We start from the raw sequence: 12,835 nt of genomic DNA on the forward strand, positions 1-12,835 counted from the left end.
AAATTTTAAATGGGTAACCAGAACTACAGCTTAGAATTACACATGAACTGCAGATAGCAAGAACTAAATTTTAGGTGTTAGCTCTGAAAGCTGGAAGCTTCCATGTGTGATGGAACCTGGAGCAGTCAGTCGTGTTTCTGGTTCGGATGCAGGAGGCAGGGTTGTCCTGGACATAAGGTGTGAAGCTGAATTCTTCATTCCTTAAAAAAGGGATCATGTTTATCTTCAGGGAGAGAGAGATACTGTGAGATTATATTAAACTAAGAAAATAAACATGTGAAATGCATAAGAAGTTTTTCTTAGGGCATTTTAAAGGACTTTGTCTGGCTAAGAACGGTTCGGTACGGAGCTTTACTGCATAGATTTCAGCTTGATGCCAAGCTGATCACTTAATGCCAAATCCCAAATCCATGCTCATGTGTCTATGCCTCTTTTGGGCTGGATCTGGCTCTCATCTATTGAATTAATGTGTGAACAATGCAAGTGCCCACCAGCATACATGTGCTTGTGCTCTGTGTGTGCATTTGTGGCCCTTGGATTCCAGGATGTCTCAAACAAAGAAGTTCTTTTAAGGCTTCAGGTGTAGTTATGAAGTTTTTATTTGATGGGATTTTTAAAATTACGGCTCTTATTATTTTATCTGTGAATTTTTGGACAAGGTTATTGCTCTGATATTTTGTTTGCCACTGGTTATTTTAATAACACATGCATTATAGTAAGTGGATGGAATGGAACGTCTCAGAAGAATGGAAGAATCATGCCATTGCACATCTGTTGCTGATTCACTGTTGCAATGGAAAAAATCCCATTTCTGGTTTCATATTTCTACCTACAGTGTGCAAAGAATGCATTTTCTTACTTTGATTATAATTTTGACATTTAAAGAAATGCGTGCTGTAATGAGGCCTCTGTGGTTTTTTTACTATGAGAACATTTCAAGTTTTTGCATAATTAGAATAGTAAGAGACTGTACATCATAGTATAGAAAACAATTTCATTTTTGCTTTCATTAAAAAACAAACACCGAAATATAAACCCAATCCTAAATAGAAACTCCCACACTCAGATTTTCTAGGTTGGACACAAAGCAAGATATGTAGGAACTTGTGGGATAAAGCAGCTTTATATATTTAAGGGGGAAGAAAGTGGAGCCTTTTGTTATTCTTGTTCAGAAAATGCTGTTTTTACATCATAAATTTTAGAAGATATCAAAATGGTTATGAAGAAAAAAGTATAAATTCTAGTGAAAATGAAGCCTGTAACTACTCATAACAAACTAACTGAGAAAAGATAAAACTCTTGCCCTGTTTTGAGAAAGCTGATTATTCTAGCTGTACTGAATCCAGGAATTATAAAAACAAAATAGAATTCTTGTTAGACTAATTTGCATGTTAAATTTTCTGGCTGTTTTTCCAGCTCCCAGTTATTTCAAAGCAGTCTGAGTGTCTGAGCTCTGGGAACAAACCAAATGACTTATAATGCTCTTTGGTGTGCAGATGACCCCTTCCCTAAAAATCTGCTAGTCCAAAGTGGAGCAAGTTGATGATGTACTCTTTGAAATCATAAATGGCTGCTGGAAGAGCAACTTTCCTTCATATCAGCTTCAGGAGTACTTGGCTGAAGAGAATATTTGAGAGGCTGCAGATAGGCAAAGAGCTTTCATTTGCTCAGTGATGAAAGTTTTAGCATTACTTCTTCCCTTGTAGTCAAATTTGAAATAGCATCAATGCATAAAGCAAATCTGAAGTGCTTTAGACCAAATTCAGTAGATCTTTCAATCTGGCATTAGCCCACACTATTTAACACATAGAAAATGCCTCTATGAGGATGGATTTCAGATCAGAAAGTTGATATTTTAATAGTTAATGCTCTATATGCTGGAAAAACCAAACCAAACAAACCTCAACCAAACCACACAAACACCTATCTCAAACAAGCCCCACACAGATCTGTGAGAGGATCAGGGATTTTATCAAGTATTATCTGTGTCAAAAGAAAGAGACAACTCAGCAGAAGCAAAGTGTCCCCAATGATCCATTAACATTAATGAGCTCCAAATCCTTGCTCAGAGAACAGATCATAAAGCTTCCAGACAGCTGGGCAGCATCACCTTGAAAATTCAGTAACAATTGAAAGGGAAACATTAGGAAAGGAATGGAATGAATCGTTGTTACATCTTCATAAACCAGTGTGTCCTAGACCTTTTTTTGTGTGTGTGTGCTTTGTGTGCAATAGTTAGTTTCTCTTCTCAGCAAAGAAAATGTAGCAGAGCTAGGAAAGGTGAGGATAAGGGAAACCAGATGTACAATGAAATGGCTTCTGCACCAGGAAAAATTAAGCAGTACCAACTCAGTAAAAACTATGACAAAGTTGTGTGAAGTTGGGAATGGGAATTATGAGTAGGAGGTAATTGTTCACAGTTTCTTTGAAGATGGGAGCTGAAATATATCAAGTGAATATATCAGGTTTGAAAGGAAGTGGGTTTTCATGTCATGTGTAGTACGGTGTGGACCTCACTGCCACAGGATGGTAGTCAAGTTCAAAAATATAAAGGCACCCAAAGAAATAGGAGGAATTCAGAGAACAGTGTGTCAGAGGGTAGGTCAGCAGAGGCTCTGGAAGCAGCCTATGTCTTGGGATGCCCCAGAAGCTGGAGCAGTACGTCAGACTTTGTGGATACATGGGCCCTCTTTAAAACTTCGTGATTTTATTTTTCCCTGGAAAGTGACCCTTGAGTTTTGCTGCTCTTCCTGGGAATGCTAGTGCATGATCTGTTTAATTGTGTCAGATCACATAGGCATCTTCCTGTGCACATGTTGGGCTCTCCTGACTCTCCATGAGGGCTCACTCATGACGCACCCATCTTCCCTGGAAGCCCCAAGGATTTCCTGTTTGATTGCTTTTTTTTCTCCTCCCGTCAACTTGGCACCGAGCAGTTCCAATGGCATGAAGGTTGTGCATCACCAGGCCCAGGAATGGGGTGGGCACTGAGGCACAGGGAAGCTCTTAAGGATCTCATCTCTTAAGTGTGGTCAAAAAATGATGTATTTGGCAGGAAATGTTTCTTCCCCTCCCTTACTGGTGCATAAATTTACTTCTATTCTTCAGTTCTGCAGGGGACAGGGCAGACAGCTGCTTGTCCTTTCTCCCACTGCCACTTTTGCAGAAAGTACAAAAAGTACGTTCCTGGTAGGTCCATTCAGGCACTTCGCTGTTCTTGCTGCTGCATTAGGGGAATCAAGGTACATTAGTAGGTGCCTCAAAGAGGCTCCTTCAAGCTGTTCAATTTCCTAAATGATAGAAAATTGTTCATATTTTATATTTAAGCATGTAGAAAATAAGCTACTTTTTTAGTAGCTTTTACATCCAAGTACTGCTGTATTTGAAAGGAAAAAATGAGGTGACTCTAGAATACAAATAAATAGGATGTGCATAGTAATTATAAAGACAAGGGTGTTTAAGTAAACATCGGCTATTTTAAGTAACAGCTTTTAGATAACAATTAATGTAATGAATTTTACCTTTTTTTACCCACATTTTCCTAAACCACAGGACGTGGTTTAGGAATATGTGTTTCAAGAAATGTCATGTATAAAGATTTTATGAATTATAAACATCTCTATACTATTATTTATCTGATCTGGGTGCATCAATTTATTTTTATGTGTGTGATCCCTTGATACAGTCTGTTTCTTTTCTTTCTTCTGCTCACTAGTTTGATAAATAGGACAGCCACGACCCTTCATAATAACCTTTTTTAGGCTATCCTACCTTTTCAGGTAGGTTGAGTTGAGGAATTTTCATACACCTAGACTTCTTCCAACCACATGGGTGTGGTGGGATTTAATTTCTGAATTAAATCAGCTGAATGAAGCTACTTTGTAGTGCATAGCTGGCCTGCAAGGCTGACAGGAGCAGGAGCATTGGATAATAACATGTTCATTTAAACAATGCTAATAATGAGCATCCATTCTTGGGATGTGCAAATTGGAAGGTACAATGAGTTGCAAGTAAGCCTTGATAATTAGGAAATAGTTTGCTTAATTATGTTGTTCTTAGTCAATGTCATTAAAACAATGAAAAAGCCAAATGATTGTTTAGTATTTGATGATGTCGATGTTTTCTAGTCTCCCAGATAATTTAGTAGTCTGGATATATGTATTTGGAAGGCAAAAAGAAGTTGCATGGATAGGAAGTGGATAAGAATTATGAGGTTATTTATAAGAATTATAAGGTTATTTAAAAAAAGAGAAAACCACCTTCTATCCCTCCACCCCAAAAGAAATCCAAACTAAGCCAAAACAAAACAAGGAAAGGAAACCAAATCCAAACCCAACCCCTTCATTTATTGCACAACAATAAAAAATTAGGGTATGTAATCAGGGGGCTTAGTGGGACATGTTACCTGTTGTACCTTTGCATTATTTTTCTAGTTGTAAAGAATCTTCCATTGCCAAAGCAGCAGTTTTCCTGTCTGTTTTGAGATATGGAGGGTGGCCAGGTCCTGCCTGGTAACTAATCTCAAACGCTCAAGTGACCTTGGTCAAAAAAGAATGAATCCCTCCAAGTGCTGACTTAGGTTGCCATGTTCAAGTAATAACTTCTGGGCTTTTGCCTGCCCTTGATTAAAACAACACATTTGTGTTTTTAGCTGTACTACCACAGCTGTCAACATGTTTGTTCTTTTTGTGGCCAGAAAGCAGGTTAAATAAGTCTTTAAATAAGGCAGAACCTCTGTTTCCAAGGCTTACTTAAGAAACTGGTTGCAGTTTGAAAAGATAAAAGATTGATATATAAATGTAAATTCCCTGAAACAAACGTTAACACTCAGATGTTATCATGTCCAATTTAACAGATTTGAACTAAAACCTGAGATTTTTTCCATCCTCTGGTAATTTTCTTATTGTTGAAGAACTATTTCTTCACTATATACAGAAATCTTTGCTTCTGTGTTTGCAGATGCTGTGAAGCCACCAGTTAGTTCTTTACAACCATCTACTGAGTTACCCTTGCCCATCAGCACTTCACCGCCTTCCATGCAAGCAGAGTCTTCCCTTCCTTCTCCTTATCGGCTTATTAACGTCCCCCCTCTGGAGTCTTCCTCTGGTCAAGAAGATCCTCAAGACTACTTACTGCTAATAAACTGTCAAAGTAAAAAACCTGAACCTATGAGGTAAGTGGCTTTTGTTTCTTAATAACACTTTTTTATGTTACAGGCCAAGAATGTTTGTGCTAAATGCATTTTTTTACTACTGAGATACTGAGCATTTGGATGCACATATCTACACAGGAAAGCTGCCTGTAACTTTTCTTTTTTTTTTCCTTTTGTTCCATGCAATAAACCTTTTGCTGCAATAGTAAGTTGTTTGATCAGTGTTATATTGCATTCTCCAAAAGTGTTGACAGCAATTGCCAACATGAAATATCACAGTGATGCATCAATCCAAGCATTCCATTGGAACTTGGAGTGATGCATGACACAAAGTACGCTTTCTTCAGCCACAATCTGGTGTGCTTAGTCCAGTTTAGTACTAGAAAAAACTGGAGGAATTTAGCCTTTCTCCCTCCTGGCATTTGGTTCCCCAGTTTTGCCAGTTAAAGCTTTCATGGAAGGGGTTAAGAAAACATGCTGATTTTATCATCACCTGCCAGGTTACCACATCACTGAGTACAGTGATCTTCAAGTGGCATTTGTTTACTATTACTAGCATGGTTCAGACTCTCAGACAAGAAGAAAACCCAACTTTTTTATGATAACGAAGAATGCAGTGGCTGAAAGCGCTCAGTTTCCATATCCTGAATTTCAACTTTTTCCTAATAACAGATACTTAAAAGGAAACTCAAACAAGCTTTATTTTTTACTGAATCAAGAGTGCCTACACACTCAGTTCTCTAGAGAAGTGTGCAATAGGAAATTTGAAGGAAAATTTTAGAACTTCTACAGAATTAAATTTCTATTTATTTCTCCAGCTGCTACTTCTAACTTAAATAAATCCACAGCACCTCCTGCATAGGAGGATATGATATTTATATTAGCTACCTGGGAAATATCACTGTGTTTTGCCAGAATGGATCATAGAGCAGGCTGCCTAGGGACATACTGGAGTCTCTGTCCTCTTTTAGAAAAAGTATTTAAAAGAACCAAAAATGAACTTGACTGGACAAGCTCCTGAGGAGCCTTTCCTGATTTTGAAGGGTTTGCTAAGAGGTATTGGAAAATCTGAGCAGATAATGTCCAGAGGTCCCTTCCAACCTTAAACATTCTGTAGGAGAACCTTATAAATCCCTCTGAGAAGCTTCTTTTCTGCAGTAATTTCAAATAAAATCTGCTGAGACGTTTACAGAAAAATTAACAAAATATCATATTATTTTTGTAATTACAGACAAGTACATGGAAGGCTGAGGAAAGCTTCCTTTGAGAGTGTTTTCATGACTATTTCATATGCTTCCTTAGGGCCATACCTTTTAGTGGCAGTGCCCTCTGCATCCACACCCTGATGCTCTGCCAGTTTTACCTGTGCCATGTGCTCTGCGCTCCCTTGGCATTTTTATCTTGCTCTGTTGTGCTCGAGTTCCCTGCTCCATTTACTGATGATTATGTAGAAAAGTATCCACCCTTTACAGTCTTCCTTATAAACCAAGGGAAGGAGCCTACAGTTCCCCCATACAGAGTATGGAACGTGCGTGTTACAGGCAGGGTTGGAATGTCCCAGAACCTCCTGCAGGGGAAGGGGAAACCCAGTGTTGAAGATTTCAGCGTTTAGTGATGTTTAGAAGCTGATAGTGCTGAAGAGGAATGTCAGTGTTCCTGCCAAAAGCTTTTAAGTTTGGTATCACTTCCTGAACAGCTTGGCAGAGGAATTGGCTTGGATTTCAGCAATCCTGGCCTATCAGAAATGTGTCTGAGGGTCCATTTGCTTCTGCGAGGGACGGGCTCAGAGCAGAGTTTTACCGCCACAACGTGAAGGTGGTTTTTGGAATGATGAAGGTTGGGATGTGTAATTGACTTTGTGACCTGACTTCCACAGTTATGTGATGTGTGGGTTAAGTAGAGGATGAGGAGACCATAGAAGGGGCCACAAAATGTGGTCTAGAGTCCATGATTAGCCTGCAAAATTTCTCAAGGAGTCACTGGTGACACAGAAAGTACTGCTGGGGAAGGCAAAAGGTCCAGTGGTGATAAAATACCTAGTGAACTGAAAGAACAGAACAAAATATTTGGGAGTGTAGAGATGGTTTAAATAAATGATGGTTTTATAGGAAAATCTGAAGACATTGTCATTATGATCACTTGGAGATTATATGAGTTTAGTTTATTTTCTGTAAGTAAAAAGCTGTGTCCTTAAATTAAAAAGGCTGTGATCATGAAAATTCAGAATAACAGTTGTGCTGGACTTTCAGTTCCACCTAAAAGGACTGCCTAGGTTTTAGGTCTGGTAATAGAGGTAAGCTGCTGGATTTGGGACAGAGTATAGAGCATATAGACGTTTTCCTATGGAGTGAGAGCTTTTTGTATCTCAGTAGCACATTGCTGAGATGATGAGTAAGAGTGCACTTTACCCCAATCCATATCCTTACAGACAAAGAATAAAAAATAAATGGCTGCATCATTTTCCTATTTTCCAGGCTTGGAACAATTTATCTGGGTATTTCATACAGACTTAGTGTAAAGTGCAAGGCTTAATAGCTGTAATTAAACAGGCAGGTACTGTTACTTAAATGTTTTCCCTTTAGACTTAAAAATTACCAATATGCAGAGGGAACATTTTCTATTTTGATTCTGCATGTTACTTTACAGGTAACCTGAGAACCCCTGAATTTTATTTCAAGGCTTTGATGTTCTTTTCTGGGTGAGATGGGTCACTGTGAAACATAGATGGATCTGAGTCACCTCTTTGGGATTTTTGAGAATTGTGGTGTTTCAGACCTAGAAAATAATTATTAAATGTTCCATTAAAGTGTCATAGTTGTGAGAATTTCTTGTATGCAGCAATTGCAGCTGTAACTATCATGTGCAGTACTTTGTCTAAAATAGTTTCATGCTCTGATCACTGCTGACTTAAGAAAGAGCATTGTTTCACTGTAGCATTTAGGGAGATTTTAAGGTTGTATTTGGATCCTAGATAAGAAAATGCAGCCAAACATTGCTTCCAAATCCCTTATTGTTCTGGCTCATTCAGTAGGTGTATTGAAATACTAAATGCTGTCTTCCTCATCTTTCCTATTGTATATGAACCAGCCAAGGGTCACCTTTTCTCTCAGAAGAAGGGCAGGAATACCTGCTATTAGAAGACTTTGAAAGTAAAAAGATTCCACCTCAGTGAGTGAACAGTAGCCATTCTTGGAACATGTGTGAGAAATTAATCACAGAGCCATTAACTTGCCTGAAAATACTGTTTGTCTGAGACTCATCTTGCATGGTGTTCCATGAGTTTTAACAGAAAAACTGTATAACTTTTGCTTCCATTTTCTGAAAAGAGGTCTGGATGTTATTTATTTTTATGTCTATGCTGTTTTTTCTATGCTTGCTATTGCTGTCCCACATTGCTGGCACACAAGAGCAGTTTTGCTGCCTTTTTGTTTATAATATTCTGTTTAATTAGTCATATTGATTCCTGTGGATGGGAAAAGACTCAGCTGAAAAGGATGAGTGGTCAAGCCAGCCCAAATACTTAATTTGCAAAAATAAGATTATTACCCCTTAGACTAAAACGCTTGATAAACCTTTTTCCTGGGTCTCTGTCAACAAGTGGTTTTTAGTACATGGGTCCTGGCTTGTTACTGGGCTCCCCTTCCTCACTGCCCCACCTCCTCTCAGTGCATCTTAATGCCCAGTCCTTGTAGCTCAACTGGCTGGACAGTTCTTTTCTTGGTGTGTGGAAGGAAATGGCCAGTCCTAGCACTGAGTAAGGGGTAGTTTGGCCACTCACCCTAATTTGCACGTATGTGATGCACACATGTGATAATAATATCACACATGTGATAACACTGAATTCATGTCATAGTCACTCTCTGCCAATAAAGCGAGGAGTTATCATTGTGTTACATCCAGCCCTGCCATTATTTTAAATGGAGGTGTAAAAACCCTTTAATACTTATCATAATAACCATTTGTTAATGGAATATTTAAAACAATTTTTATTGAGCTGTACTAAAGAGAAAATATAAAATTCCTGAAGTATAGACGTCATAAAAAAAAACCCAAAAAAACAAACCAGGAGTATGGTCTGCTCCTGTCAACTATGCACTGTACATTTTCAGAATTATATATGGTGTTCTTATCATGATCAATGGTTAATGCTGACTTCTAAAGATAGTTAGAATTCTAAGGCTGGATTCTCTGGCTTCATTTTGGCATAAACTGTTTTCTTTGTTTCACAGTGTCTTCAGGCTTTCAGTTGGGCAAAATCAGATTGCTTACAACCCATTCGTATTTTGAAAACTGTTTCAGTAGACTAAGATGTTGATTCCAAAAGATCGCTTTCAAAATTGTGAATTAAATCAGAAATTCTCTCTTGTAATAAGAAATGTAAGCTGTTGCCATCAGCTAAGCAAATGACAGACCTAGCTGTCTCATGGTTTTTGAAAGCCTTCTGTTTGCACAAGTGCTTGTGGTCCAGAAAGAAGAAGCATCATTCACTTAGACCCAGAAAAACTCCTATATTTAGAAGGATAGCATTTGTTTCTTGCATTTCATGGATAATCGTTAGGCTCTGGCATTGTAAATATGCTGTTGTTTCTTTTTGAGCTTTGGTTATATACTCCTGCATGTTTTTGTAAGATAAATGTAGTGTTTATGTTTTATTCCTGTAGTTTTAGATTTTTTTTCCTTTTAAAGTCTATCCCAGTGAACTGAAACTAACAACTTTGGTTCCACAATTGATTTTCAGTAGGTGTAGACTGCCCACTTTATTTTTATAGTATAAAATTTAAAGATCCTAATCCTTGCCATATTTGAAAAATGCTTGAATTTTTCTGGGATTTTGGTCTAAATGGATATCATAGAACTAGGAGAGTACCTTTAGAAAGTGAGGAACTCCTGAATCAATCCTTTGAATAAAGAGTAAGGGCTGCAGCAGAGCCTGAGCTTAGTGTTCACAATCTATTATGCACTCTGTAAGCTCATGTGCTTCCTTCAGTCCTATGTGCTCTATATTTTGCAAGTGTTTCAAACTTCTAGTGGTTCATACATGAGTTTTTGAAGCTTTGAGGCAACTGTTAAGAAACAAGAGAAATATATATTCATGGTCAGCATCACAAGGAATTTAGGAAGTTTTACTTCCTTGGTTATGCGAAGAACAAATAATAAGAAAAGTATCTTCTTTTTTGGGGGGGGTCGACTAAACTAAATGCAGATTAAAGTTCAGAGTTACCTAGAAACCTGTTCTGACCAGTGACAGAACTGAAATCTATGTTTAAGGTAGTAATCAGAGCAAAATTACTCTATTTTTTCTAATGGAAATTAGGTGCAGAGCCTGTTAAATAAGGGGGAAAATGATTCTTATGGTAGTGGGTGTAGTTTATGTATTTTATTCCTCAAAACTTTTGGAACTGGTGTGGTCCAATTGCTTAACAGAGCTTACTAAGAGTTGTGTTGCAGGTATTCATTGATACCCAGCATGCTGAAATATTTACATGTGCATGTATAAATTAACACAATGGTGTGCTATTGAGGTAATGAAAATAGGAAATATGTTATGTTTGATCAAAAAGTGTATGGACTTCCTTAACTACACCACTAACATCTCCAGTGCTAGTATTTTGCCACTGTTTGGACTTTCATTTAAGCAAGGAAGCCAGACTGATAACAGAATTTCTCTGCCTGGAGCACAGTAAATGGAGAGGTTTAGAAAGGAAATCAAATTATTGTAATGTGGTTACTTTCCATGTAAGTTTACTGGTAGTGGTTAGTATTAGTACTAATGAGTGCTGTTCTCATAAAAGAATTTCCTCATCTAACAATACCACCTTCATTTGCATTCAAGACAAAAGGTCTCTGTTGCACATGCAACCTATGGATTTTTTTTCCCTCAGAGAACATACAATTTTCCTCCTATTTATGATTTTAGCTCTTAATTCTCTTTTCCTTATATATTTCAAATGGGTTTTATATGGTCAGTATAACTTCAGGCACTTTAGGGGAGTTGCAAGCAGTCATATTTTTTCTCTTAACATTTTTTTCTAAATGATTATAATGAGCAAGTACTGTAAGTCTAAGAACTGAGCATCTTATCTTTTCCTTTAACAGTGCCAGTAAAGTGTTGCTGGTTTGCAGCATGGGTTAAAAAAATTGATTAAAAAACCTCCAGCCCCCAAACTTGGCTTCAAACAGGCATACTAAAAATCACTTGATTTATGAAACATCAGCCTGTTGTGAAGCCGTTGGTAAAGCTCCACATTTGTGCTTTATATTTCACATGAATGAATTTGTATGAATGTAGTCACTTAGGATGCTTAGGTACTCCTGTTAGTTTAATAATAGAGTTCCTGCATCTCATTTTAAAGAAACGAAAGTAAAAAAATTGGAAGACACTGTTAGACTTTTCAGTTGGGGTCACATGAGAAAGGTTGTCTTTATGATTTGCAATGTTGGTTTTTCTCTGTGTGTTCATCAACGTTCTAATCTCACAATCTCACATGTAGATCTCAGGCTGACTCTGCAAAATCCAGCTCTTCAGAAACAGACTGCAATGATAACCTGCCCTCCCACAAAACCCCTGTTGCATCAGGGAGCAAGCATGCTGTGAACGGCTTCTTCCCGCAGCCAGGTGTCTACGATTCCCCGCCTTCCCGCTCCGCGCTGACGCTGGCAGACTCCAGCCTCTACAACCTGCCTAGGAGTTACTCCCAGGATGTTTTGCCCAAGGCAGCGTCTCCATCTGGAACCGATGCCGAAGGAGAGCAACATGTTTTCAATGCGCCATCAGCAGCATCGTTAGACACGCAGATGAGGCACATCTCCATTAGCTATGACATTCCCCCCACGCCCGGAGGTACTTATCAGATCCCACGAACTTTTCCAGAGGGAACGTTGTCTCAGACTTCAAAACTGGAGACTATTCCAGACATCCCTCCACCTCGGCCACCCAAACCTCACCAGGCAGCGGATCGATCTCCCGTGGAAACCTGCGGCATCAGCCGCACTGCCTCCGACCCTGACAGCAGTTACTGCGTCCCCGCCGGAGGAGCGCCGCCCTCGCGCAGTAACACCATTTCAACCGGAGATCTCCATGTCTTCCGCAAAGGTCAGCATTCCCTGGGTTATCCTGCAGAACCTTTGGGCTTGAGCTCTGTGATCTGAATGATACCAACAGGCTGAATAGTGTGAGGGGCGTTTCTAGCCTGTAGGAGCAAGTGTTCAGCCCCTCACAAAGTGCTTGATGTTCAGAGATTTTTGAAGGAAACTATCAAAACAGCAAAGCACAGAACATCCATAAGGGATGCATATTGCACTGTGGCATTCAGCCTCGGCTAAAAATAGTTGAAGATCTAGACATATTTATTTGGAAATAAGCTCATATATCTGAATTCAATACTACCATTTTCAGTCTTTCAGAATGACCAAAGTGAGTTTAGTGAAGTGTGGTGCAATCTGCAGAAGCTGAAATTGTTTCATGAAGATCAGTGGGATATGGTGTATACCCAGAGCTTTGAGATCAACCCTGATTTGATGATCATTGCCACCAGCCTTTCTTTCTGTCCATGTGATAGATATGCTTACTACAGTCTTTTAGTAAAATTAAAGTTGTTTCTTGTGGCCACCTAAATGTTGCTCCTCCAGGTGTGCTGCCATGTGTATTTTCTTGTTAACCACTTTTGGGCTAAGGGTTTCACT

General features: G+C 38.7%; 1 protein-coding gene across 5 annotated transcripts in view; it reads left to right on the plus strand.

Annotated features, from left to right (window-relative positions):
* GAB1 (GRB2 associated binding protein 1) overlaps window positions 1-12,835 on the plus strand; it is a 92,211-nt gene that overhangs the window by 58,574 nt on the left and 20,802 nt on the right. For all 5 annotated transcript variants that reach the window (XM_066549481.1, XM_066549479.1, XM_066549483.1 and 2 more), the window contains exons 3-4: window positions 4,960-5,173; window positions 11,644-12,245. In XM_066549481.1, coding sequence (XP_066405578.1) covers window positions 4,960-5,173; window positions 11,644-12,245 — 816 coding nt within the window. The remainder of the gene's footprint in view (window positions 1-4,959; window positions 5,174-11,643; window positions 12,246-12,835) is intronic.

This window comes from Molothrus aeneus, chromosome 4 (assembly GCF_037042795.1).
Source record: "Molothrus aeneus isolate 106 chromosome 4, BPBGC_Maene_1.0, whole genome shotgun sequence".
Taxonomy (NCBI): Eukaryota; Metazoa; Chordata; class Aves; order Passeriformes; family Icteridae; genus Molothrus; species Molothrus aeneus.